The sequence below is a fragment of the Amblyomma mixtum genome, chromosome 2 (genome assembly GCF_055824585.1).
Source record: "Amblyomma mixtum isolate Tamu chromosome 2, ASM5582458v1, whole genome shotgun sequence".
NCBI classification, from domain to species: domain Eukaryota; kingdom Metazoa; phylum Arthropoda; class Arachnida; order Ixodida; family Ixodidae; genus Amblyomma; species Amblyomma mixtum.
In genome coordinates this window covers 236552043-236579903 of record NC_143013.1, presented here as the reverse complement: position 1 = coordinate 236579903, position 27861 = coordinate 236552043, and the positions used below count along the sequence as shown (strand labels likewise).

Below are 27861 nucleotides of genomic sequence, written 5' to 3'. Positions count from 1 at the left end.
AAGTGAACCGCTATGGATATTGTACCATGAGATGGCCTATGCAGCAGTTCCCTATCGACTTCATATTTGCTGCTTCGTAGACATTTCGAACCAAACGCGCCGATGCCTCAGATGGCGCATCTCAGGAGCCCAACATCCCCACTCCCCGCCCCCCCCCCCCCCCGCCCCCCTCCGAAGCGTCAGTCTTCAGCGAGAGTGCCGATTGTTGCCGAGCCCCGACAGCAGGATCATCATGCGGACTCACAGGTAGGAATAGTGTGCACCGAGTTCATTGTTCCGAGGCACCGCCCATTCGATGACGTCGCCGTTAGTTAGGTGATGCCCGTTCATGCTTAAGCCGGTCATGTTTTGTATCGCAACAGTCGCTGTACCACCAGGTGTCGTGCTCGCTCTCGAAGGTGGAGAATTTCGAGGGGCTCTCGGAACTTACGGCTTCCTATTCTACAAGAGAAAACAAAACACCAAGAGATCCCATCTATACCAGCTGAGCCGATTTGTTTACCTTAACTGTCCTGAAGGGAAATTACACTAAAGGTGCGTAACGCGATATTTTTTACAGGTTTCGTGCCATAGAAAGCAATGTACAAAATATCGCGAGTAATGTTACACAACAATTTAAACATTCTCGTAGAGACGTAGGAACGGCATGTCCACAAAATGGCGGCGTAAATGAACACTTCAATTTAAAAAAATATTCGTGACGTTATCACAGTACACACCACTAATATACATAACCTAAAACATTGTAAGGAAGGCTATGTGTTGCACCAATGTTTACCGACAGACCAGCGATATAAAGATAGGAGGACCTTTAACAGAGCGGTTAATTCGGCGTCTGCTATATGGACAAAAAAAGTCTCCTGTTGCGAGAACAAATAGAGTTCTCCATAAAGTCTATGTACTTTATGGACAAAAGCCTATGGGCAGTCAAACAATCTCTAAACTTTGTTAAGGGATGTCCAAAGTACTTCGTTTCATTCTTCGTGACTCGTCACTTGCGCTTGCTTCGATGTCGACACGGCGCAATGGAGCACAGAAGAGTACAGGCAGAAGGTGAGATGTACTCATGTTGTCCCACCTTTACTTCACTTCACTTCACTTTAATACCTTAAAGACCCTCATTAGAGGGTATTACATAAGGGGTGGGGCACACAGAAATGAAAAACAGAATGACTAACAGATAAGTTGAAAGTTATACAAATATAAGATTATCACTGAGCAAGTACACGCGTGATTTCTTCGATGAACAATGATTGGCATGTGATAGCAGCAAGTTCCCGGGGAAGGCCGTTCCAGTCGTTCGCGGTCCGGGGGAATAATGATGAAGAAAATGTAGTGGTGCGGGCGCGAGGTCGTGACACTTGCTGCTGATGGCCGGTGCGGAGGGAGATGCGTGGTGGTGGTGCGCAGATGTAGGGTTCCTGTCGTAGCTCAGAGTAAAAAAAGACTTGTGAAACAAACATAAACTAGCAATGTAGCGGCGATGAGCAAGGGTAGGTAGGCTGGACTGTGATTTGAGGGATGATATGCTGATATCAAAAGAATACGATGAATGAATGAATCTAGTTGCTCGGTTTTGAACTGCTTCAATTGAATTACAGAGATATGCTTGCTTTGGAGACCAGATGGGAGATGCGTATTCTAATTTTGATCTGACTAATGATTTGTATGCGAGGAGCTTGACATGCTGAGGTGCAGAGCGTAGGTGTCGCTTTAAGAATCCTAGTGTTCTGTTGGCGGATGATATGATGTTTGAAATATGCGTATTCCATGTAAGATCATGACAAATATGAACACCAAGGTATTTTTATGATTGGACAAGATCGAGAGGAACGTTTGATATGCTGTATTGGAACAGAAGAGGGTAACGGCGACGATGGAACGACATATATTTGCATTTACTTGTGTTAAGTGTCATTAGCCATTCACTGCACCAGTCTTGCACATGAATTAAATTATTTTGAAGGGATTGTTGGTCGAAGGTGTTAGTGACTGTTCTGTAAATAACACAATCATCAGCAAACATCCGAATATGGCAATCTAATTTCTCAGGTAGGTCGTTAATATAAATTAGAAACAAGAGTGGCCCAAGGACGGATCCTTGGGGCACGCCTGAGGAGACTGGTAGGAGGTCAGACATTTGGTTATTGACAACGACTGATTGGAAGCGGTGAGTTAAGAATTCTTTTATCCATCCTAGTATGTCGGGATGCAAGTTTAGGCGAGAGAGTTTTAGAAATAAGTGGTTATGAGGTACCTTGTCAAATGCTTTAGCGAAGTCGAGAAACATTGCGTCAGTTTGGAGGTTAGCATCAAGGTTGGCATGCAAGTCATGAACGAAAAGTGCTAGTTGACTTTCACATGAGTATCCTTTGCGAAATCCGTGCTGCGATGAGTGAAAAAAATTATTTGAGTCCAGAAAGTGCATTGTTAAAGAATAAATGACGTGTTCCATGAGTTTACATGGTATGCTGGTGAGTGATATGGGTCGGTAATTAAGTGGTGAATCTTTGTTACCAGACTTGTGGACCGGAACGACCTTCCCCACTTTCCAGTCATGGGGTATGACACCTGTAGAAAGAGACTGTGAGAACAGCAGGCATAAAAATTTGGCAGAAGTATGGTTAACGTTTTTTAGTACCTTAGTGTTGATTTCGTCAAAGCCGGCAGATGATGACAGTTTTAGTTTATCTATGAGACATGATATGCCGGCCTCAGAGAAAGTAACGGCTGGCATTAAACTTCTTTGGTCATTTGCTGTCTTGAGGGGGGGGGGGGGGGGGGGGCGGTTCCTGTTCGTGAGTGAATACAGATGCGAAAGCAGAATTAAATATGTTAGCACACTCGACATCGGAAAAAGCACACCCGGAATCATCAGTTAAGGTAATAGTGCGTATAGATTGCGGATTTAAAAGCTGCCAGAATTTAGTCGGGTTATCTTTAAGTATGTTGGGTAGGTCAGTATGATAAAATGAGCGTTTAGCGTTTTTTACTGTGACCAGGTATGTCTTTTCGGCAGCGTAATATTTTTCCCATGCGTAGTCATTTCCAGTCTGTTTAGCACTGCGGAACAAGCGTTTCTTTTTGTTTTCTAGTCTTCCTAGAGCCTTGGTAAACCATGGTTTCTGTTTGGTTGCGCGGAAGCTGCATTTGGGAACATATTTGTTAGTGAGTTCGTTGATTTTATGAATAAACATCGACCAATTTTCGTGGATGGTTTGTTCCGGGAAAAAGTGCTGAAAAGATGGGAAATAAGCTTCCAACGCCCGGTTTATAGCCTCATAGTTACCTTTGTTATAAAGGGTGATTGTTTTTTTGGAAGTTTCTTTTATTGTTGGAGTGAAGGTAAAAGACGCATGGATGACTTTATGATCACTAATTTCCCGGAGATAAGTAATGGAGTTGAGGCATTCGGGGTGGCTAGATAGTATAAGGTCAAGAATGTTTGCGGTGTCGCCGGCGATGCCTGTAGGCTGGGTTACTAATTGAGTAAGATTAAAATTTAAGCACACATCCACAAACTCCTGTGATTCATGCTGTCTAAAAATAGGCTGATAAGGGTTATTCCAATCTATGTCAGGATAGCTAAAATCTCCAAAAAGGAGCACGTGTGCATTAGGGTGTTTTGTTGTAAGTTGGTTCAGAATGTTGTGCAGCTTTCGAGGGAATTCGGGGTTATTGTGGGGGGGCCTATAGCAAACACCAATTAGTATAGACACTGGCGTGGCGCGACAAAGCAGCCATAATATTTCGAGGTCAGATTGGATGTTAATGTGGGAACACTGTAGATGATTGCTGGTAGCGATAAGGACGCCTCCTCCTCGGGGGCCTTTGCGATCGGCACGGAAAAGGTTAAAATTAGGCAAGTTGCACAGAACTTCAGTGTCGCCCACATTATCGGTCAGCCAAGTCTCTGTCAGCACAAGCAGGTTAGAGCCTGTTGAAGATACAAGGCTGGATACACTATCGCACTTTGAAAGCAGACTGCGTATATTAGTATAGATAACCGAAAAAGAAATATTCTGTCGAGGGGAGGTATGGCGAGGATTAGATAAGTGACGACTGTGCGGTGAGCACAGTCGTCACAGTCGTCACTACATGAAAGTAGTACTTTCTCACTTTCTGAGCACAGTCGTCACTACATGAAAGTAGTACTTTCTCAGATGAAAGGGTGATTTCTCGGCGGTGTTTTCTCAACAATCATAGACTCATATTTTGTAACTCTAGAGGAATTATTGTTCGTAACATATTTGCAGTGCCTGCACCGTCCACCGGCGCTGTAATGCAGTGACGCTCAGTTCGGCGCTCACCGCTGGTGCTGTGGTGCCAAATGCGCATTTATGCAGAAAATAAAAAAGACGAGCACTGCCAGCCCTGGACGTAAGTCGGGCACCGGCAGTTTGGTCCTAGAAGTGTGATGTGTTGCACACCTAGTTTTGGCACTCCGCTGCAACCACGGTGTTTCCCAACAATACTATCCACAAAACATTATTAACATTGCTAATTAAGCGCTGTCCTTTGCCCCCTTTTCAAACCTCTAACCGACTTCGAAGAGCCAGGCTCGTTATAAGTGCTAGTTCTGACTCGAGATATGTTCTGCTTCTGTTTTCTGACGCTATATGACCCGTCTTTATCAAGATTAAAAGCCATCAGCGAAGGGAATCAGCTCGATCCATCGATTACCATGTCGGACTCACTATCTTCCTTCACATCAAGGTTAGTAGAATGTAACGAGAATCAGTAAAGTACCAATAGTCCTACATTTTGCCAGATGACTGCCCAACAGTTTCTTATTGACATTTCTTGACATGTTATTTTTAAAGATGATTGCATGCCTATTGCCACCCCTTACCTTCTTTTTCGCTTTCTTCTAATTCCTATTGTAAAATACTTCAAATACTAGCATGTTTGCTGGCATGAACGACTGTTGCTGTACTTGTTTTCTTTTTGTTGCAGTTCTGAATCTTCAAGGTATTCTTTGGTAACCTGCCTACTAGTAGTTATGGTACACTTATGCAAGAGTTCTCATTTTTGTTCATCTGCTTGTAATTTATCTCTATTGTATTGAATTCTATATAGTACTGATTGCCCACCTGCTACGGTCTCTTACTGAGACTGGTAGAATTGTAAATAAATAAATAAATGAATAAACAACGGCTTATCTCCGTATCTGCGTCAACCATGCGCTTTAGCCGCCTCGTCCTAAAAAATGGTAGCGTTCTAACCGTTAAACCTAGTCAGACATGCGGAAAGACTTGAGCCAACATCGCCTCAAGGACAACGGCATGCAAGATCTTGTCGTCAGCCTCCATCGGCCGCTGCGCGCGGGGAGTGATGGTGGTGCCTGTTCCGCGCGCTGACCAAGCAGCTGCCCAAGGCCTCCGTCGCTGGCGCTCCATCAAAAGTTGAGGCTTCACGAACAGCCCGAGTTTTCCAGCTTTCGCCAGTGAAGTGGCGCCTTCGCGCTAAAACGAAACTTCTCCCAGTCGCTGATCCGAGCGGCTGGTCATGCCTCACGAACGTCGGTGGCCGTTCCCGGCGACATTTGAATGAGTCGTCGTATTGTGCGGAACCGCCTGAAAATTCCGCGAGCTCGATGTGAGCGAAAACTGCGTTAGATACTGATACCGAGGGAAGCAGTGAGAACGCCTCTTTTTGCGTGCAATAACAAACAAAGTTTTTCCGTGCGTCCAAAGCGGATTATAGCAGTTAGCGTGTCACATCGACAGCGCTGCGAACGATGAGGGAGTCTGGAGAACTTTCAAAATCTGAAGCTCTATGCCTCCGTCTTGCATATTCCATCGAATTTCCTCGCTACGATGCATCGACCCCTGGCTAGTAACGCAAGTTCGCCGTCTCCAGAGAGGAGATCCTCATTCCTCTGTCGCTGCTCTGAAGTGTGATGTGCTGTGATGATTGCTTCAGTTCTTCAGTATTTGTTGTTATTTAGTTGTTCCGTATTATAACTGCTTTTTCGTTCGTTTTCCGAAATTGAAAGATGACCAGCGCGACGCGGTATGTGAGTAAATGCGAAAGTGTGTTTTTGTCCCCGGGTAAGGCTGGATGAAACACGAGGGGGGACTTTTCAGGTCAACTTTTGGAAACAAAACTCTCAACATACTCGAGTAAATACCGTAGTTAACATTGACTTTGCGTCCTTACACCAGAAAAATAGATATGATGCAAAGTTATGCCAGTTGTGTTCTTCCATACTTTGCTTTTGCATCACGTTCTACTTTGAACATAAGAACATATTCTTGTCGTTCATTTTTTTCCGAGCTTTTTTTCTTTTGCCTTTCAGGTACGTCCAGTCGGAAGGACTTCAATTGTTTGATGTTTTCCATCTTAGAACAGAACAGTGGCACTGGCGATGACAGCAAATGAACGGCGATGTTTCGAGGTTACTGGCTGTATTACAGCTTTTAAAAGCCCAGCCTGATTGGGCTCAACTTGAACGGCTACTACGAAGACGACTCAGCCCGCTTCAAACGGTGATTACAAGAATTCCGTATTGGCTATTTAACTGGCACTCCCATCCGTGCATTCTCATGGCAGTAATCTAAGATCGCTTCTTGACTTCTTGCCGCAGTGGTTATCGCATTCGACCCCAGCCGCGGTGGTCGCATTTCGATATCGGCAAAATTTTAGAGACCCGTGTACCGCAGATAGCCAAAATTTCAGGAGTCCTCCCCTAAGGTGTCCCTCACAGACTAAGTCAGTGCACGTTAAAGAACCCCAGGTGGTCGAAATTTCCGGAGCCCTTCACTACGGAGTCCCTCACAGCCTAAGTTGGTTTGGGACGTTAAACCCCAATAAACCAACTAAACCAACTAAGTTTCCTTTGGATATTCAACCTCAAAAAACCAAACCATCTTCTCAACTAAACTTTCAGGCTGGAGTGGACGAAAGCTGGTAGTAAGTGCTGCATGCCGCACCCTTGCCATGTGTAGTGTAATGTTCGTAAGAATACCTTCTCCTCAGGATAAAGCATGATAACAGCATGAATATTGGGTCACTGACCAGGCAGACAGAAAAACTGGGTCACCGACATATCTACACTTTACCATGAGACCTTTCAAAATAAAATATTAAAAGTAAGTTTTAGCGATGTATTGCCATCTTTTAATGACGCGCTGGACATTACTGTATGTAGATAACTACAAAGTATTCTCATACGACCGGTAAATAAACATTCGTTCTCAGGTCATGGTCTGAGGAAAAAGTTTTCGCATGAAACGACACTTTAGCATTTAGAAAAAAGCAAGCAGAGTGAATTGCGTGTAGTGTGTCTTTCTAAGTTTGTACTTTGTGTAAGCCCTTTTACAGCGAACGCTGCATATATAGCCGTCTAGAAAGGCGGATAAGGAATCTATTTTGTTTAGGTAGGTTGATAGAATGAAAATGGAGAACATGTGTACTCATCATAAGAATTCCCAGTGATGAACGGAAATGATGTAGTAACTTTCACGTTTCTCCGTGGACACCTCAACCGCGCCTTGTGAGAAGGGTAGAAGGAGAGAGTGAAAGAAGGAGAAAGAGGCACCGTTGTGGAGTCTTCCTGGAAGGTGATCAGAATGGCATGGTAACTGCCGCGCAAGGCCTACCGACTCTGCTCACTCGGTAGAGCTGCCGTTTCGAGGAGGAGGAGGCTATGAGGATATCAAGAAGGCAGCATGTAGTATACTTCCCACATTCTTAACAGGAAGAGATTTTATTGCAAAATAAAGTACCAACGCAAGTGGCAATCTAATGACCAAGACATGTTGTGCCTTCTGCACTCTCACACAAGGGCACCTATAGCAGACAGGATAATTGTCACAATCTGAATGCATTTAAGGGCTAAGAAGAGAAGGCACATCGCCTCAACAAGAGATACATTCGGCGCATGTCACTGTGACCTCTATATCTTACGAAGAGGGAATGCGACGGTGAGTAGAAAACGGCAATACTGTCACTGCCTCATCAACTGTCTTGAGGGTAAAATCATGGCTTCGGAGTAAAGACTGAAGGCCGGATCATCATATGCACGCTTGGATTTGAATAGTATACAAGGTCATAGTGATGATCCTTCGGGGACCATTCAATTCCCTCGCCGTAGCATTTGTGGTGACCCTTCAGGTTGAGGCCGTTGAGATTCGTGGGAGAACAGGAGGAGCCGTGCCACCAGGCACCTCGAAAAATACTCGCACAGTTCCCGTCAACCAGCCCGTGGTCTTTGCCAAAGGCAGAGAAACTATTTCAGTTTGAGGACGTCATGCCATCCCAGCCTGCAAAGAAACAGAAGAAAAAGCGAAACTAAATCAAAAAGCAAGCTTCGGCTGTTCTTAATGTTATCGGGGAAAAACATCGTAGAAAAGACACGAACGAAGATAAGAACATGACGATACGAACGCTGCGTTGTTATTCCTGTTGCAACATTACTCCCGCATATCATGCCGCACAATTCATACAAGGCGTACACCCCTAACGAAAGCCGAGCGCCCGGCCGGGGGACGCTTGTACCCATTTTTACCGGTGGGTGCCCGGCGGTGGGTTTCGAACCAACCACCTCCCGCAGCCGAGACGGGTCGCCAGTTTAGATACCCTTGAAAGACAGTCTAACTAGCATGAAATCACAGCACCAAATATGGCGGGGAGTCGCTTCACAGCGAGGGGCAATGGCCGCCGTTACTTTTGATTAGGCGATCTTAGCGGGCTTGTTGATTTTGGCGGTAGGCAGAGCACTGGCAAACTCGCCGTGGGTATAGAACTACTGGCCTGCAGTGTGTTGTCAGAACAGAGTAGATGTTCGTGCTCGAATATTTTTTTTATTTATGTACCTGCATGACTCACTTCTCTCTTTCTGAATTGAGGACCGGCTCAAATTTGTGGACACAGCATAGAGGTTAGTGCTGGCTTTCCTTCAACTGTTTTTTAACTTTAGCGTGCAACGAACCTGGTGGGCCACATGGCGTAGGTTCGTAGCTGCTACACTTTTCGCGTACATGGTTTGTTTCGTGTGCTTTCAGTTTTGTGCCTTGTGTGGGTTCAGAAGGAACCGCTAGTCTTCTCTGGATGCCATTTTCAGATTCAACCACATTGACTATATTGGTTCTTTGAGAAAAAAAAACAATTAAGGCGTACCATTATGAGATAACCACCATGCATGATGAGAAATGCTATTTTAAAGTCGATGTCAGTTGTTTCAAACTTTACTCCATGTAACAAATGTGCCTTGTATCCTACATCGTACGACAGCTCCAAAGTTGGTGCCGAGTTAATATATCCTCCAACAAAAGTTTGATTCTCAGCTGCAAGCTGAAATGAGTATATTACATAAGGAAAAATTCTTTTTTGAGATTTCTGAAATTTCGGGATATATGGGTTATCGCCAGAATACAATGTGAAAGGCGCACTTTGATGGTGCCGCAGCTAGGCTGTAATGAAGAACTCGTGCACACTGACTAAAAAGGATGCGCCTAGCGTTTAGCCCTTTATAATGCCACTAAAGTTGTAATGTTCCCTAATTTTTGTTTATCCAAACGGAAAATAGGTACAGTTGTCACCATAAGTACACGGAGCACCCGACTGCCTTCCAAATGCAGTGATAGCTTACCTACCGGAAATTAAGAAACAATGTTTCTGCATAAGATACCGCAAGGGCTTCCTTACCGCCATGTACGTTCTATGTAGACCAATTTCAGTTAGGCAACGCGTGAAAAATGTTTGAAGGCAATAGCCTGTTTCATTTATTTTTGTCCGCACCTGTACCGCCATGCCATTTGTTTAAAAAATGGTGGCGCTCATTTTGCTTTGGTCAGCCCAATTGCAGCCCCTCAAGGACTGATAAAATTGCGTGACAGTGATCCCACAGGAAAGTTTTCGATACTGAAACGGTCAAAACCTTAGCATTAGTAACAGTGTGTGCGCATCAGTTTTATTCTCTTATATGGTACAGTATCGAGTGGAATTCATCGCCATTTGAGCAAATCATGCAGTGTATCATGGATGAGAAAAATTGGCAGTCGCTTAGGAGTGGTCAAGTCGGGATATACAAGCGAAAAGGTTCAGTTACGCTTGGTTTGACGTCATGGCTGTCGCAGTTCGCGCACGATGCACTGGGAGCACCACGATAACGGTGGAGGCGTTCGGTCCACACACTGCCTGTACGGAGGCGGCGGAGGATACGCGCGTGTAGTGATACGGCGCTGTCATAGAAGATTGCTTTAGAGACATGTACTGTGGTATCCAATCCTTTCAGGTGTACGCCAAGATACGAGAGACAGGAATTTCCTTTCCTTAAAACCAATTTTCATTTCGTTTCATTTTCCTTAAGGCCTTACGGCGCGGTTCGGGTATCCACTGGATGAAGCGCATATGTAAGTTCACGCCGAATGTAGATAATGCCTTTACTGTTCCCTCGGTGCGTGGGAGATGCAAACGCCTCGTAGCCTGACAATCGCAATATCTTTGGTAAATTCGGCTCACAAATGACAAGGATGGGAAAATTGGTTACGTAAACATATTGCCGCAAATCTTAAATTCGGGACTTGAGCCCGCGAGCATTACATTGAAAAATAGAGGCTTGCTTCAGCTTCTTTTCAAATGTCAATTCTGGGAGAGCCATTGTTCCTGCTAGTGTAGAGCCGCTAGAACTGTAGTTAGAGCGTCGAGTACTTGAAGCGCATTCTGTACTGCTGGCGTGCGCTGGCCTGCCAGCACAGCGCGGATGGCACTCAAGACAGACTTCAGCATTGCTATAACCTGCACTTTTGGCCATGGCCGAGATCTTGACCCTTCTCCGGTTCAATGGTAGGGGCAGAACTTGGAGATGTCACTGACTTTCCTGGCCCAGTGGACGTGCAAGGTTTCGGGAGCGATGGCCAGGTCTGAGGCAATTGATAACGCCAGCAACAAGTCTGGCGTTATCAATTGTCGGGCTCAGTTGATTTGGTACGGCAGGTAGAGGAGGAGGACAAGATGCAGCAGAGCAAGAGGCCTCCTTACCAGAAGTAATTGCTTTATTAGAAGTCCTTCGATGACGCGAACAACGTCGTCTCACCTTAGTAGCGGCCTCTCTGTGTGTGGAATGGTCTCGCACTTTTTGCTTCAACACAGCTCGATCGTTATTTATGCGAGGGCAGTCTTTCGAGGAGGAATGGTGAGGGCCACGGCAGTTGGCAGACTTCAGTGTAGTCGCGCGGCAAACGTCGCCGCTATGTGCCTCGGAGCATCTAGGGCACATGATGGAGTCCTTGCATACGCCATTCAAGTGTCCGATTCTCATGCACGCTCTGCATTATAGTGGCTTCGGCACGAAAGGTCGAACCGGGAGACGAAAATGCCCAACTTTCACAAACGACGGCATGCAGTCGCCCTTGAATGTCAGCTTGATGCACTGAGATCTTCCAAGGCCCTGAACTTCCAATATTGATATGCTGTTGGACGCTGGCTTGATTAAAATAGGCAAATCGGTGTCAGCGATGGAAATGTCGACGTTGAAAATGACGCCTGCTGTAGTGGCGCTGTCTAGGAGGACATGGGAGCGCACGCTGATGTCGGCAAGTTTGTTAACGCCGGCCAAACTTTGCGGGGCGCTCCGTTCCGTGACATCAATCGCGATGATGTTTTTGTAGGGGTTTTTGTAGGGGCTGACAGAAAGTTAGGTGGCCGGATGAGATTAAGAAGTTTGCCGGGGATAGGGGGGGCCACAGCTGGTACAGGACAGGGTTAATTGGAGATATATGGGCGAGGCCTTTGTCCCGCAATTCGCCTAGTCAGGCTGATGATCAAACAAATGTCACTTAATTTTGTCTATTCAGGGCAGTCGCAAGCCCAGCTGCTTTGTGGTCAGTTCAGTCAGCGTTTAAATTACGACTAAGTGGCACCGTTTCAGGAGTGAGTAATACGGGCTGCTTTCATATTTTGAAGTAGGGTAAAAGTTGAAGATATTTTTTTATCAGGGCATTCTACTCAAAGCTACGCTGGCGGCCCCATGCAAGGAATTCTGAAGGCCGAAACAAGACGAGGCTTGTTTATAACAGTACTCAGTCATTGCGCGCAAAACTGCGTCTTTGGATTTAACCGTGACGCCATCTAAACATAGCTCAATAACTACAATTACAGTCACATTCCAATTGCCATATGAAATATGTTGCTATTGAATGCTCTTGAATAAAAGAGATTGTGCATGTGCGCTGTTTGTCTTTCGTATCGGACATTCTCTCCCTTTTTTTCTGCAATTGCGCCAAGTGATCCTCATAATAATGTAATTTCACTGGCGGTATAACCTTCGAGAGCGCAAGCAATGTTTCCAGCGCTTTCGCCCTTCCTTGTGCATTTGCTGACTAGTTTGAGCTGTTAGCGCGCTCAAAGCCAATGTAATGGCTTGTAGAGAGTAATGCTGCTGTGACGAAAAAGTGGCCTTTGCTGTATATCCTTAGCTTGTGTGGAACAAAATCAAGCCGCACTGAGCACAGTTACGGCTTCATGGCAATTTTTTTCAGCAATGAAATTCAATTATCTCTAAAAAATTCTTTGGTGCTAAATGAAAAGCAGATCGGTGCACTATCGCTATTATGTATTTATGAATACTGACCTAACCAGTGCGCGCACAGCTTTCTTAAATCATAGAGACCTTCCAAGCAATACCCTATCTGCGCTTTGACAGAGTGCTGAGTAATTCGTTTGAACAATATTTCGAACGTTGAAGGCAATAATAAGCACTTATTTCAGTTTTTTTCTCCTTGCGAGCTATTTCAGCCGACGTTATCAGACAATGGGTAATAAGCAATTTAATTTTTTTTAATATATAGAACGCGCACTCGCCACTTAACGCATTTCACGACAGCGAGATTCCACGCAAAAGATTTTCACATACAAATGTTCGGAGCGAGACATCATTCATGTGCAAGATGTTTACCACGGTGCCACTAGGAAGATTACATGAATCTTCAAGAGCAACAAGCTCTCTATGCAAGACTCCCCATAGAGAATTGGAAATTCAGTCTAAGCTTTGTCGCAGCATTCCTTATCAAGCAAAAGCCAAATCGAAAGCAGCACTTCCATATTTTTTTTTTATTTTATGTACACATGTTGTAGAGTACTTAGCCAAAGCCGCTAGCGTCAGATGAGTTGCGACGAGCGTCCAAAGGGTACCTGCTCTCTTCACTACACTTGTCAGTTCTCCATCTAGAGTCCATCACCCGAGGCCGGTGTTTTTCCGCGCACGGTTAACCTCATCTAGAGATTTTAGATACCATTCTAGATATTATAGAAGATTTATGAAAAGATTCGGTAAGCCATGTGATGACACATACTAGTCTCTGTCGAGATACGACGCCGTGACAGCAGGGGAGCACTGCACATTCTACGGCGCAATGAAGCCCAGGATAGCTCTCTTTGGTACGAAAACAAAAATGAAGCTGCGCACCTGGCGTGGAATTGCTCGCTTAAAGTGCTTACAGATCAAGACTCACGTGTTGCAGCTAATATGCAGTGGAAATTTGTTTACACCTGTATGCGGACGTGAGCAATGGCTGTTATGTATTCACTAAAATGTCAGCGAATGTTTTCGGTTTACGGCAAGGGTGGCTCAAGAAACTGCACTGGACTCCTCGGCGCTACGGGTGTACGCTGCGGGATGCTACCGCAGCATAATACTCACTGTTCGGTGCTGCTTTTACCTTTTCGTCGAGTTTTTGAGTAACGGGAGCAACCCAGGCATGCAAAGAGCCTGCATTACGAGTCGGCCGTATTGGGCTAAGAGCAGGGCTGGGGTGATTGGTTTGGTCTACAGGAACGCTCACTTTTCCGACATTCGGCCAGTTGGTGTGCTCGTTCCTTTGAATATGGATTGGATTCACGGAAAGTGCTTTATTTTGAAGACGAAAGCACAAGGTTGATGTGGGGGAAATGAGGTTAGAATGTTAGTCACAGTTCGAGATCCGAGCCAGTGTACTGTCCATTCTGTTATGCCTGGACGGATCCATTCCAAGGGGCTATAGTCGGCACCGCTATCACTAATTGATCAGTCGATTTTGGCTCCCATATGCTGAAAATAAGAGCTGCGTTTGTATGCGTGTGCAGCGTGGTACGGCACTCTGTTTGCTGGACAGACTTCATGGTCATTCTTTGATTTGAAACGCAGTACCTGAATTTAATGTCTTCCTCAGCGTCTTCCAAAGCACTGCGGTCCCCTTTTGCGCAGTGTAGTCCAACGAATCCCTGAAATATTCTGCAATGGCTGCCAGATTTCCTGAACTCCCACTGCTCCGTTTGTAGCTTTTACGTAGTTTTGCAAAGGAGTGGGTTCGTTCGAGCTATGCGCCTAATAAATAGGAACGCGTTATAATTTCTGCATGTGAAGACTACAAATAAGCTTGTGGGGCACTGAAGTTTGTTCAGCTTCCAGCAGATTTTTCTGTAACATCGAATTTGCACTGGTGCTCGCGGTGAAACAGATTATGGTGGTCCAACGAAGCAAGTTTCACACACTGGGAACAGACGCTGACGCCTTTCATGGGCTCTGAATGTGGCTGTGCGCTTCTGTGAGAGCATTGCTAATGGGAGTGACTGCAACATAGAAAGGCAAGCAAACGACCGCCTGTTAAAAGTGCCACCAGGCTACTGGTGTGCAGGTAGTTGAGTTTGTCTGGCCAGTTTCAACAACTTTTGTCCATTAAAACTGACGCGATATACAGAAGTGATGGGTTCAAATCATACCGTTGTCATGTGTTTGTCTTTTCTTGTACTTTTTAATTGAGTATGTTTCAGTTCATAGATGTTTACACTACTAACTATCCGTCGATCAACGCTAAAATTAAGAAAGACACCCCCTATTCTTTGTTTTGGTGCCTCTTGGCTCGCTTCATGAAGGAGTTGCACATTTGCGTAGCCTTGTGTGCTGTGTCCTGTGGATGCCACCTTGTCATAATTATACACTATATTATTCACTGACTTCCAGTTATTATTCAACGAAGAATTCATGCAAGATGAAGTCCTCAAAGAGGAACGTAGGGGTACCACAGCGACTGAAAATATAGTAAAAGGCAAGGCACGTAGTAACCAGTGAAATCTGTTAATGAATAACTAATGCCACGAAAGTCACCAAACAAAACAATACAGGAAACGACCGGAACCGTTTCGCTGCAATTCCCGAAGCGTACCATTGTCTCTCATTTTATAAGAAACTGGGTTTAAATGGCCATGTCTTTAGTTAACAGAGGAGAATAGGTAGGTAGTAACACTGGTTATTGACGCAAAAGCGTTGAACTTTACAATACTTTCAGGAAACGGCGAGCTATTTCTGGGGTAAGAGTGCGTATTCATTGTTGGTTCTGAATGTCGCAAGAAGGTGCGTCAGGCTCGTGTTGTAAAGGTCTTAAATACACCAGTTTCAGTTTATTAAGCCGTATTTAGGCTCACTATTCATTTACAATTCTTGAGGGCCGTACAGCCATGAGCACGGCCGGATAGGAGTAATTGAATAACCCCATCCAGCACCCCCGATAGCCCCACTCGATGCCGGATAGGTTGTCTTCGAAGTGTCCGTTTAGGTTCAAGCCATTCAAGTTAGCCTCGTAACATTTCCTGTACCACCAGCCAGCTCGGAACTTGACTGCACATTCGATGTCTTTGTCGCCGTCATTGTCTTTGTCGAAGGTAGAAAACATCATGCCATTGCTGTAGCTTAAGCTGTCCCAACCTGTAACGGAATGAAGGAACGAAAAATCAAAAGCTATATCAATGGTATTTTCGAAGCCTTGTATGCATGAAAGTCATTATTACCAAAATTTCATTTTGTACATAAATGCCCCTTTATTTATATGGGGTTCTCTTTTCATACTTTCACGATATTAAACGTGGTTTAAGACGACGAGGAAGGTGGCGCGCAGCACAGATCAAGGACATCATGACACGTTTATCTTTTGACGTTTTTATTCTTTATTTACTTACTTGTGAGACCTCATATTTCCCACATTTCTCCTCAGCTTTAGTCTTGTTTGGGGGAGCTTAAAGTCCCAAAGCAATTCAGGCTATGAGGAACATCGCAATGGAGGGCTTCTGATAATCCTGACTAGCTGGGGCTCTTTAACCTGCACTGACTTCGTACAGCGCACAGGCATCTAGAATTTCGCCTCCTCCATTGAAATTAGACTGCCCGCGGCCGGTACCGAACCTGGGTCTTTTGAGGCAGCAGCCTAGCGCCATAAGTACTGAACCATCTCTGCGGAACGTGTTTATCTTTACAGGAAACAATAACCTATCAGAATTCTTTGCGCTGACAATAAATGTAGTGGGCAATTCTTTGCATTTAAGGACGTCAGGGCTTAACGGTTTGCGTACTCCGCACTTGAAGTTTACAAAGGCGAGGTCGTAAAATTGTTTCATCCTTTTCTTTCGAGCCGCTAAATTGCCGCTAATCTTTATTTCACTATGTGAAAACGTCCTGTTGTCGTCGGCGGAAGTAAAAGCTCCAGTCATGCAGGATCAGTAGACGTAGTAGAATTAGGAAAGCAAACGGGATCAAGGGGTGGACGAACATTCACCCATAGAATTACGAACTGAAGCAGGGAAGCAGGTTTTATTAAGATTATCTAAGTACAAGCTAGTCATGAGACATTCTGAATCAAATGGAACCCGCCATACACTCATCCAGGCTTGAGAAGCAAACGAGAGGCTTTTCATACTTTCTAATTTCTTTGACATATTTCACTTATGCTCAGGTTAATCAAGGCGTCATTTTTGTCACACGAAAATATCTGTGCACCGGAAATATTTTTGATGCATGGGAAAAAAATGGTGGGCCATGTTCGTGCCTACACGACTGCGGCAGCCTCAAAATAGGACACATTCAGATTATTAAATTTTGGGAAATGCGCCCGATAACTTCATAATTTTTTTGGTTACCTTGATGCAAAGGAGCTAAAGGGAAAATAAAAGCTTCTCGTACTGTGCAAAAAAATTCGTTGCTCAAAAAGTTAGAGACTAATGACGCTTGCCCCCTTTTTTTTAGAATGATTTTGTGGATACGCCTCCTTGAGTACTCCTTGCAAAAACATATGAATGACAAATTATAAAGACTTGTACTTCCGACCCTTCAGCAGGACTCTCACTGAGTGCAAGCGCAGTGAGAGACCACAACGTTGGCTTGGAGCACCACAGAGCCATTACCGCGCCTTCTTGCCAGCTCCTGCAGCGTGTATTTCAATAAGAGCGAGGAGGGAGCGGCACCACAGAAGGGCGCATATGCTCAACTTCAAAAATAAGAGTCTCCCTTACAAGGCAGATTCTGCCCTTTAAGCATAATTAATCTCATTTAACAGTCCTATGCAACATAATGGCTTCCATATTTTTGCGAAAACCCCCTCAGTACTCAATATGCGCCTAAATATGCCGCAAGTTTATATTTTCCGATTTAAATCCGTCCCTCCCAGCACGAAACATGTTCATCGATTTCATGGTGATACTGTCAACTCACAGACAACCACTCCTCTGCTTCGACGCCGATATCAGCGGCACATCTATCTTCAGGGTTCATAATATACACCGATGCATCACACACAACATTGCAGCGAGTTACCGCAGTTTACAGTCCCTAACATCATCATCTTAACTCCCGAGCTACATATAGCTCGTATACTTGCTCCCTCCTTGCCTTGGAGCTTCAAGCGATACACAACGCCATTGCTTCCCTTCCACCCGTACCCACTTTCGATATTGTTCACATTTACACAGACTCCCTTGCCGCCGTTAATCAGCTTAAGGCTGTCCGGCGCACATTCCAAGTTACACAATCCATTCATCAACTTTGCAGAAAATACCCCTGTCCTATGCGAATACACTGGATTCGCGGCCATGCCCAGGATGTCCATACTATTCATGTGGATCAAATGACACACCTTGACACATCAGACATCTCGCCACCTTCCCCTCTCCCCCCCCCCCCCCCCCTCCGTTCCTGTCCAATGTTTCCCAGAAACAGGCTTTGCGTCAGCGAACACGCGCTCTACTTCCTCCGTGTTCGTATAACCTCTCGCCCGTAGTCTCACTCGGGAGTGCGAGGTATCTGTGCGCCGGATTCGGGCAGGAGCGGCTCTGGCTCCTTCCGAGCGTCATCGGGGGCGTGACCAACGTTTCGAAGCGACTGACAGGTGTCCCCATTGTGGTGCTGCGCCAGACCAGTGTGACGAAAAACACTTGCTGTGGACTTGCCCGGCTACAGCCGTCGTGAGACGACGCTTCCTAAGGAAGGTAGGCCTGCGATGGGACGTTGCAGGCGACTATCGCAAGTGGACTCATGATGACCACTTTGTCGAGATTTTTTGCCACTCTTTAAGTGAGGCTTGTTGACACTCCTTCTTACAACTTTCTCTCCCTTTTCCATTACGCCTAATGGCAAACATCTGGAATAAAAAAATGTTAATGTCTATTTTAAGAACATTTCCTTTACTAACGAAATTGAAATTCCTTTTAATATGGAAATAATTAAACATTCTTCATCTATGTAAAAATAATCAAAATTCGTGTGAGGTTGTTGAGTTTGGAGGTTTAAAGACTTTGAATTACTGAATTATCTAAATTTCATGAGGACACGTAAAACGCTTGTTTTGCAGAATTTTTTCGTTACACTCTGTCAGCTGCCATTTAAGTACATCTTAAATATCATAGTTTCATTGTGGCTTTGCTGCAGATGAATTTGATATGCTTCGACAAGGATAAGTTAGAAGTAAAAATAAGACCTAAGTACTTATATTCCATCAACCATACTAGTGAAAAGCTATTAGATGAATACGTGAAAACAGAGGGCTAAGAGCTGCCAGAAAATGTCATGACTACCAATTTGAGAAAATTAATGCTCTTTTGCCAGTCATTACACCGTTTAAAAAATGTATTAAGCGATTCGTTAAGACGATAATGATCCTCGGCAGATTTAATGATGTTATACAGAACACAGTCGTCGGCATACATGCGAATTTTTAGAGTGATATTATCCTTCAGCTCATTAATGTAAAGTAAAAATAGTAAGTGTGCTAAGACGGAGCCTTGAGGCGCACCGGACGAGACCGGGGCCACATGGTTCATGTCCTGAGGCATTTAGCAAGGCAATGTCGTCAGCGAATTGCAAATTACTTTGGTATTCTCCATGAACTCTTATCCCCAACTCTTCCCACTTCAGGCCCCGGTATACCTCCTGTAAACAGGCGGTGAATAGCATTGGCGAGATCGTGTCTCCCTGCCTGACAACTTTCCTTATTGGAATCTTATTGCTGACTTCATGGGGGACTATGGTAGCTGTGCAATCGTTATATATTGCCACGCGCCTAACGCGCCGCGCGGCCTCCGCGCTGAGTCGAAGACGACGACGAAGCGGCGGTGGGCTCTCGAGGCGCGCTTGTTCTGTTCGGTGTCCTGGAACCTGCTGCTGTAATTAAAAGAAGGCTCCCAGTCTTGGGTTCTTCCCGACGCCTATCTCCACGGCCCCTCTGGTCGTGACACTGGTGGAGGTGCGGCCGATGCTCCCTACTCCTGAGGACGACTCGACGCGCCTTGTCACCAGTGTCACGACCAGAGGGGCCGTGGAGATAGGCGTCGGGAAGAACCCAAGACTGGGAGCCTTCTTTTAATTACAGCAGCAGGTTCCAGGACAATATATATATATATATATTCCAATATTTTCACATAACACTCTTCTATACCCTAATTCCGCAATGCCTGCATAACAGCTGAGGTTTCCACTGAGTCAAATGCTTTCTCGTAATCAATAAAGGTTATATATAAATGTTGGTTATATTCTCCGCATTTCTCTATCATCTGATTGATAGCGTGTGTTAGCAAGAAGTGGCCGGATTCTTTCGAATAAAGAAACAGGTTTATTTTAAGACTTAAGGATACAAGAATGAGATAACTGGATTATTGATACGTAGGAGGTTCGGCGGATCTGCAGAGTTGGGGAGGGCCTCGTCGACGCGTCTCGTATCGTCCGCGCCTCTCGGTCATCTCTCCCTTCCCAAGCTGCAGCGGTGGGGCTAGCCCGAGGAACGGCGGCCCCTCAGAACTGGCCAATCAAAAGGCAGCACTCGACGGCAGTCCGAAAGGACCAACCAGCGACCGCGCGGGCCAACCGCTTCAAATTTTGCCGCGCGCGGTGGCGTCCGGGAAAGGAGGAAATGGCGCCTCGCTGTCTGGCCTCTTGCGACAAGTCCAGGCGTGTTGCTTGCAGATGCTTCTCCTTAGAACTCGGCTGCCGTACGGCGCAGCATCGTGGCTTGTCAAGGGACGCTCGTAGGAGAAAGTTAGAGGCATGAAATTCGAATCGGGGGGGTTTTCCAGGCATGACAGCGTGTAAGTTGTGGGAGTGCTAACACGTGAATATGGTTTATTGTCGAGTATCCTTTACGAAAGCCTGCCTGATCATTTGGTTTATTGAAGTCTAAAGTTGTCCTGATTCTATGAGTGATTACCTGAGTGAATACCTTGTAGGCAGCGGAAAGTCAGCTGATCGGTACGTAATTTTTCACGTCCTTGGCGTCTCCTTTCTTATGGATTAAAATAATGTTAGCGTTCTTCCAAGCTCCTGGCACACTCCAGGTCTCAAGGAATTGCGTATACGGGGTGGCTAGTTTTTTCTAGCACAATCTCTCCTCTGTCCTTCAACAAATCTGCTGTTATCTGATCCTCACCAGCTGCTTTCCCTCTTTGCATTGCTTCTAAAGCTTCTTTACTGCCTCCTTCGTTACTGGCGGGATGTCTTATTTCTGTGCTCGACTGCCTCTCTCAGTAACGTGATGATTACATTCGCTACTGTATAGATTTGTGTAAAACTCTTCGGCTACTTTAACTATCTTATCCATATTGCTAATGACAGTGCCCTCTTTGTCTCTTAGCGTATACATCTTGCTTTCACTTCTGCCTAGTTTTCTCTTCACAGCTTTCACGTTACCTCCGTTCTTTAGAGCATGCTCGATTTTCTCCGTGATGAACTTCCTGATGTCGGCTTCCTTGGGCTTATTTATTAACTTCGACAGCTCTGCTACTTCTATTTTTTTTTGTGGAGTTAGACATCCTCATGCTTTGGTGTTTCTTAATCAGAACTTTAGTCTCCTGAGATAGCTTGCCGGTATCCTGTCGAACCATCTTACCACCTACTTTTGCGGCACACTCCGTAACGATAGCTCCGAGATTATCGTTCATTGTTTCAACATTACAGACGTCTTCTTGAGTTAAACCGGAAAATCTGTTCTGCAGCGAAATCCTGAATTCCTCTACTTTCCCTCTTGTCGCTGTCTCGTTAATAGCTTTCCGCTTTACTAGCTTACTCCGTTCCCTCTTCAAGTCTAAGCTAATACGAGACCTTACCATTATTCTGTGGTCTCTACAACGGACCTTTCCGAGGACCTCCACGCCCTCTACGATGCTAGGGTGAGCGCACAGTATGAAGTCCATTTCGTTTTTAGTGCCACCACTGGGGCTCTTTCACGTCCACTTCCTGTTTGCTCATTTGCGGAAGAAGGCATTCATGATCCGTAAATTATTTCTATCTGCGAACTCTGCTAGCAACTCTCGCCTGCTATTCCTAGAACCTATGCCGTAGTCTCCTACCGCATGGTCTCCGGCCTTCTTCTTGCCTACATTCTTGCCTTCGCATTGAAGTCGCCCATCAGTACAGTGTACTGTGATTTTACTTTGGCCACTGCCGATTCCACGTCTTCATAAAAGCTTTCAACGATCTGGGCATCCTGGGTTGATGTAGGCGAGTAGGCCCGCGCAACCTTCAGCTTGTACCTCTTATTATCCATGACTGCGAAATTATGTATCTGGATTCGCCTCAGTAACGCATTTTATATCTCGGTAGGGAATCGCATGCGCTCCTGGTTGTATACTGAGTACATATTATCCATGTGTTTTTCAATAAACTTTCACTCGTTAGTAGCGCTTCTCCTCCTTCGTCTCTTGTCACGGCGCTGTGTTTGTAGTTAAACATTTTACTAGTTAGCTCGACTGCCCGTTTTACTTCCTAACTACTTCACATTCTAGTTCTGTAAACAAATTTTAGCTCTAAATTTTCTTTTTGATATGTGAACAGCATTTTTTTTTAAAACGCAAAAGTTATTTTTAAAAGAGTGTCTAATACCTCCAAAGTTGTTCAGCGGACGTGGAGGAAAATATTTTCTCAGACGAGGCCTTTCATTCCCAAGCAACCCATATGTCCAGCATTACAGCAGCACGCAACTTTTACTTTCATCCTAACCCCCCGAAGTCAAGCAGATAAATGAGAGCTTTACCTCTTGGTCCGAGGAACTTGCCAATACGGATCTTGAACTGCTGATCTTCGCTCTCAACCCGCACACTGGCATAATCGACCGTGGCGCTGTCCTGTGTCGTGTTGCTCAAGACCACGCGGAGGGACATAGTTTCGCTGCCGGAGGTGAGTACATGCAGGGCTCGGTTACCTGCGTTGTAGCGTCAGCGAGTGTGAGCACCCGAAGGAGGTGTACCTTAGCGTCATAAATGGATAAAAGATTTGCTTCCGAAGAATCGCTTCGGCTCTGGAGCTTCCGACACATCACTAACAAATTATGTACTCAGTCTACCCAAATCTCAGGTCAATTGACTCCCACCAAGAATTCCCCGCCATCTGGAATCACTCTATCACCGACGCCATATTTTTTGGGCAAAGGGACCTTTAACGTTATCGCGTTAACAGCGGTACAGTGAAGAAAACAGTAGCTCAAGGTAACTACAAGAGAAAAATTGAATGAAAGAGTGGATAAAGTAGATAAATGCTGGAAGCAGTTTGAAAGCGGCTCGAAAGGTGAAACTTGCAAATACTGTGAACTGAAATAAAAGCACTATGCGTCCTGTACCGAATGGCGAAGAGAAAATCGTAAATGCAGAGAAACGCTCAGTGTTAGAATTTTGCGTCGGCGAGACGAATACGTTAAGTTCATCGTCAATGTTAGCAATGCTAACATTGGTGCTAGCTCGTAGAAAGCCTCTTGCGACGCATTCCTTAGAATTGACTTTCAAAAAAATGAGAGATGCGCAGACCCTACGCGCACTCTTTATTACGTTCAATAAAGAACACGATGAGCGCGTCGTAGCATAGTTTACATACCTTTTCAATTTTACAATCTAATTTCCATCTGCTGACAACGCTAAGCCTCTGCGGACGACAAATAGCAGATACAACGACCTATAATGTTCGTTTTTGCCAACATTTGAGCAGTTGGGACCTGCTAAAGGCAAGCGGCGAAAAAGAAAATTAAAAAATACGTATTCTGGTTGCCAGTTAGTGCGCACGGTGGACTGGTTACAGATACGAAAAGAACACAACATTTAGGTATTCGTTCTTCGCCGTGGTGAAGGGATTTTTTTTCATATCCTCCGGTGTTACCATATCCTATTATGCACAGGGTGCCTATGTTGTCTATTGTTGCACAATTTTCGCAAGTAATAAGCCTAAATATTTATAGCAGTACCGTGAAAATGTTATTAGCAGAAATATTTGGTTTGACTCCCGTAATTAACTGGCAAGCTGTTCGAAAAAAAAATTAACGAAGACACTTAGGATATTCTAAAGTGTGCTTGGCGAAAGCCTCGTCCGTTCTGCCTTCCTTGCTTTCGCATCTGGTGACAAGTTCAGTAGTCGCAAGCGCATTCGCTCCTTGTTCTTCTGGCGTTTGGTGTTAGGGGAATCCGGCGTCCGCTGCCGCTTCCCCGAACCGCTTGGCGGGAAATCACTGGGCCGCTTCGGAGCCATGTGTCTCACTCACTCGACTGCAACGAGACGTCTGGCGGAGGAGCGGCGGATAGCTACCACCGCCGACGCGCGCGCGTTTGTTCTACCGCTACTGTGTGACGTCACGGTTGCTATGCACAGCTGCGCCCCCCACCGGCGCACCGGTTGCTAAGGAGGAGGCGCTGCGCGGAGGAGAGGCCACAATTGGCATGATTCCAGCGCACGGACGGACACTGCGAGTATGAGCCATAAAAGGTTTTCGAATTAAAACGCCAAAAGTGTCCTATCAGCTTGCCAAGCAAGCAGAGCCTAGTGGCCTCACATACACAATAACTTGCGCAATTTGACACTCAGCAAAGTGCACCGCAACATCGTTAATCCAGGTTGCCGCTTGCACGGGAATGGTTAAAAATCGGCACGCTAAGCCGATCTCGTAGACGCGTCGCAGGCCCGAGTAGTCTCTTGTTTCATTTAGGTACACCAAAAGTGTATAGCCGGTACTCTCTTCTGTGCCGGTGAGGCTCTGCACAATTTCTATCTATAATAATTGTTCATGCAAAATATGCTGCCTTATACAGGCGACGGTATAAAAATGACATTTATATTTTCTCGTTATATTAAAGGAAATACGCTACGCTCTTCAATTGTGAAATTTCTTCGAAGATAGGTCTTGCCACATTCTAACAAATTTGATCTAGGCCAGAATGCCTGATATTGCCACAAGACCAGCTAATCTAATGGCGCCGCCGTGCGGTCGAACTGTGTTAGTTGGCGCATAGAAATACTCGCTGGCGTAGGCGCTTACAATAAGTTTATACGCCGCTAGCTAAGCCCATGCGAGGTACTCCGCAAACTGATTGATGTACGCTATGCGTTCCTTCCGCAAGGAACTGTGCTCACTTAACGGCAGCCAGGGCTCTAAATCGTACATGTTGCCACAATCAAACTTTGCCACGACAGTTACAGTGTCTCCGGTAGACATCCGACGCAAGAGACACTTTCTGGGCTTGTAAAACGATTTTCTGCGCTTGTAAAATGATGAAACCTTACACACCACTACATTTCCAGGCCGTTTTAGTAAACGTGTTGCGCAAATCAAGATTATTCTATCACCTGCTGATGACCAGATTCCTGATGGTAATTGTTGGTTGTTGAGAGGGGAGTGTCCACCTCCGTAGTCATCGTCGTACACTGCTCTCACATTTCACATTTTGAATTAGTTTCAGATTTGTCTTAGGAAATGCAGATCCCATAATAATTTGCAATTACGTTTCTTCTGTGAATTACTGCAATAACTCATATCGCGTAAACATTTTAGTAAGTTATGCGTCAGCAATGGCGCGAAAATGTGACTCGCGATTCAACAAACAGTTCGTCCTTGTGCTAGAATCAGGTACAAGCAAAATTATTCCAGCTTTGTCAAAGTAATCCTGAACTCCATTGAATAGTAGTTAAAGACCGTCGTATTCAAAGCTCTGTGAAAGCTTTTACTGGAGGCGATATGAACGACGCCGCAAGAAAATCCTTTTACACTTCACTTAAATGTCCGTACAGCCTGTCAGTCCTAGCGTTATAGTGTCCGCATTGTGCTGTATGATGCTTTAGCATGTTGATTTTTGCATGATGCTTTCAAAACTTCCCTTATACCAGACTGCCTTCTAAGTAGCTTACCTATCCAGAATTCTTTAGAAGGGTCACCAAAGCCGTGCGCGTACTCCTCCCAATTTCGCTTAAAGTAAAGCACGCTGTTGCCGAACTGCCCCCGCCTTTGGACGACCTGCGAAACAAAGTGCAAGATCAACGCCGGAAGAAAAAAAGAATAGAACTCAAATAGAAGCCGATTTCTTTCTTTTACATCGGTTCTATTCGCTTCTTTTACAGGTTCGATTCGCACAGCCTCGCTTTCCGAGCTTCACTGAACACAGGAGTATAAAGTACAGGTGCAGTCAAAAGTAAATGGAAGGCGCGACAGCGTGGCAAACCATGTCACAGCGCTTTCAAACGCCGGCTCTGGAAACTGATTAGCTCGGTCGCCAGGAAGCCGCGCGCGCTATCAGCAGACCCTTGTCTCGAGCGTACGGCCATCACTTTCGGCGGCTCGAACGGATGCGTGTTGCTTTTGAAATGTGACACCACGGATTTCACGGGCGCTGCCTGCCGCTAAATGCGTCATCATCACTAAGCAATCAAAACACGCCGATGATAGCAGCGTCCGCTCGCCGCCACAAGGAGCACGGGCCACCTGCTGACTATTTTCAAACAGCGCAAATCGCTCTTCAAACTAATCGCTTTCAGCGCCCGTGAAATCCGTGGTGTCACATTTTAAAAGCAACAAGCATCCGTTCGAGCCGCCGAAAGTGATGGGCGTACGCTCGATACAAGGGTCTGCTGATAGCGAGCGCGGCTTCCTAGCGACCGAGCTAAGCAGTTTCCAGAGCCGGCGTTAGAAAGCGCTGCGACATGGTTTGCCACGCTGTCGAGCCTTCCATTTACTTTTAACTGCACCTGTACATTGCATCTTCACAATTTGTTTGCACAAAAAAAGCTATCTGCAAAAGTTAGGTGACACAGGAGGCACTATTGGTGCACGTACTACTTCATGTTGGCGACATATGAGATGCAGTGCATCAGGTTTGATAGCGCTCTGCTTGAAGTGCTGTGTTCATCTGCTGCATTCCAAAATTTCAAATTTTGGAGTTAATGTCTGAAGCCAACCTTCGAATGTCAGGAATGCCGTAGTGGAGGGCTCCGGAAATAAACCTCTTGGGGTTCTTGCACACGTTCTGACATCGCGTAGCACACGGACAACTTTGTATTTCCACTCCACAAATACAGGCACTGCAGCCGGAACCTAACCCGCGGTCTTTATGCCCGACCCCTACCACCAAAGCTACTGAACCACTGCGGCGAGTTGACCGTGAAAGAACCAGATCTGGTGCGCTAGATTAGCACTGGGCTTCAAGCACAGCACTGTTATATCTGATACACTGCACGCGCTACTCCATGTCGCCGAAGTATTAGATGCACTGTATAAGATATTCCAATGTTCTATTTAAACCCCAGCGCTCATCTAGCACACGTACAGCATCTTTTAAACGCGGCACAGCTGCTTGTTTCAAGGTCAACCCGCCGCGGTGGCTCAGTGGTTTGCGTTAGGGGTCTGACGTAAAGGTTGTGAGTACGATTCCTGCCGCGATGCCCGTATTTACAGGGAGGCAATATACAAAGTTGCCTGTGTGCTGCGCGATGTCAGAGGACGTGAAAGAACCCCAGGCGGTTTATTGGCGGAGCCCTCTACTACGGTGTCCCTTATATCCCATTGGTCGCTTTCTGACATAAAATTCCACAATTTTCAATTTACAATTTTTCTTTTACAGTCGGCGTAAAAAGCTCAAAGGAATTCCGGCCCTCGTGATTCCTCAGAAGTTAAACCGTTTAGAATGCGAAGAAATGAATGCTCTGGCTGGCTGAAGCAATATATGGTTCAGCGATTTCTCGGTACAATCGATTTCCTGTTGTCACGCCGCACTTTGAAGTGCAAAAACACTACGCACTGTTCTGTACATCGTTCGGGATTTATGCCGCTCATACTCTCGTACTCTACATTCTGCAAATACAGAGAGGGGAGGCTTTCGCAGGCGGTATAGCGTGACTGTGTCCTTTAAGGCACTCACCGTCCAGCCTCCACCGTCAGTATCCATGTCACAGTACACATTCTGACCAGAAGGTCCTGCTGCCTCATGGAACAAGTTGTATACACCGCTAGTGGTCTGACCGGCTCTCAGGAGATCATGGCAGTGTCGGGGAAACATTATGCCTGTAAAGATGTCGTAAATCAACACCGCTAACACATAACAACACAAACGACGTGCTGCGAATTCATGCAACAGGGGTATTAGCGTATATTAGGTTTCCAGGAAGTTTTTTCAGATCACAACCGTCTCGAAACAGTATGCATCATAAATTAACAGGTTTTTGGTGCTTTTCTTCTGAGTTTACCTCCTGAGTTTCTCCTGAGTTTACCTCTGAATACTATTCAGAGGTAAAAGTTGCCGCCAATCTAGACTGCGGTAGACAAAACCAAGGGCATGTTCGCCGCAGTGCTCGAGTCTAAGCTCAATTTACCCAGCTTGATCGCT

General features: G+C 45.5%; 1 protein-coding gene across 1 annotated transcript; it reads right to left on the bottom strand.

Annotated features, from left to right (window-relative positions):
* Positions 1–240: 240 nt before the first annotated feature.
* On the bottom strand, positions 241–27531 carry LOC149363026 (techylectin-5A-like). Its single transcript, XM_089568416.1, has 5 exons — positions 27397–27531; positions 25394–25499; positions 22266–22433; positions 15536–15685; positions 241–329 (listed from the first exon to the last, which is right to left on the bottom strand). The coding sequence occupies exons 1-5, from the start codon at positions 27421–27423 to the stop codon at positions 241–243; spliced, it is 540 nt and encodes a 179-aa protein (XP_089424542.1). The 5' UTR covers positions 27424–27531.
* Between the last annotated feature and the right edge of the window lie 330 nt (positions 27532–27861).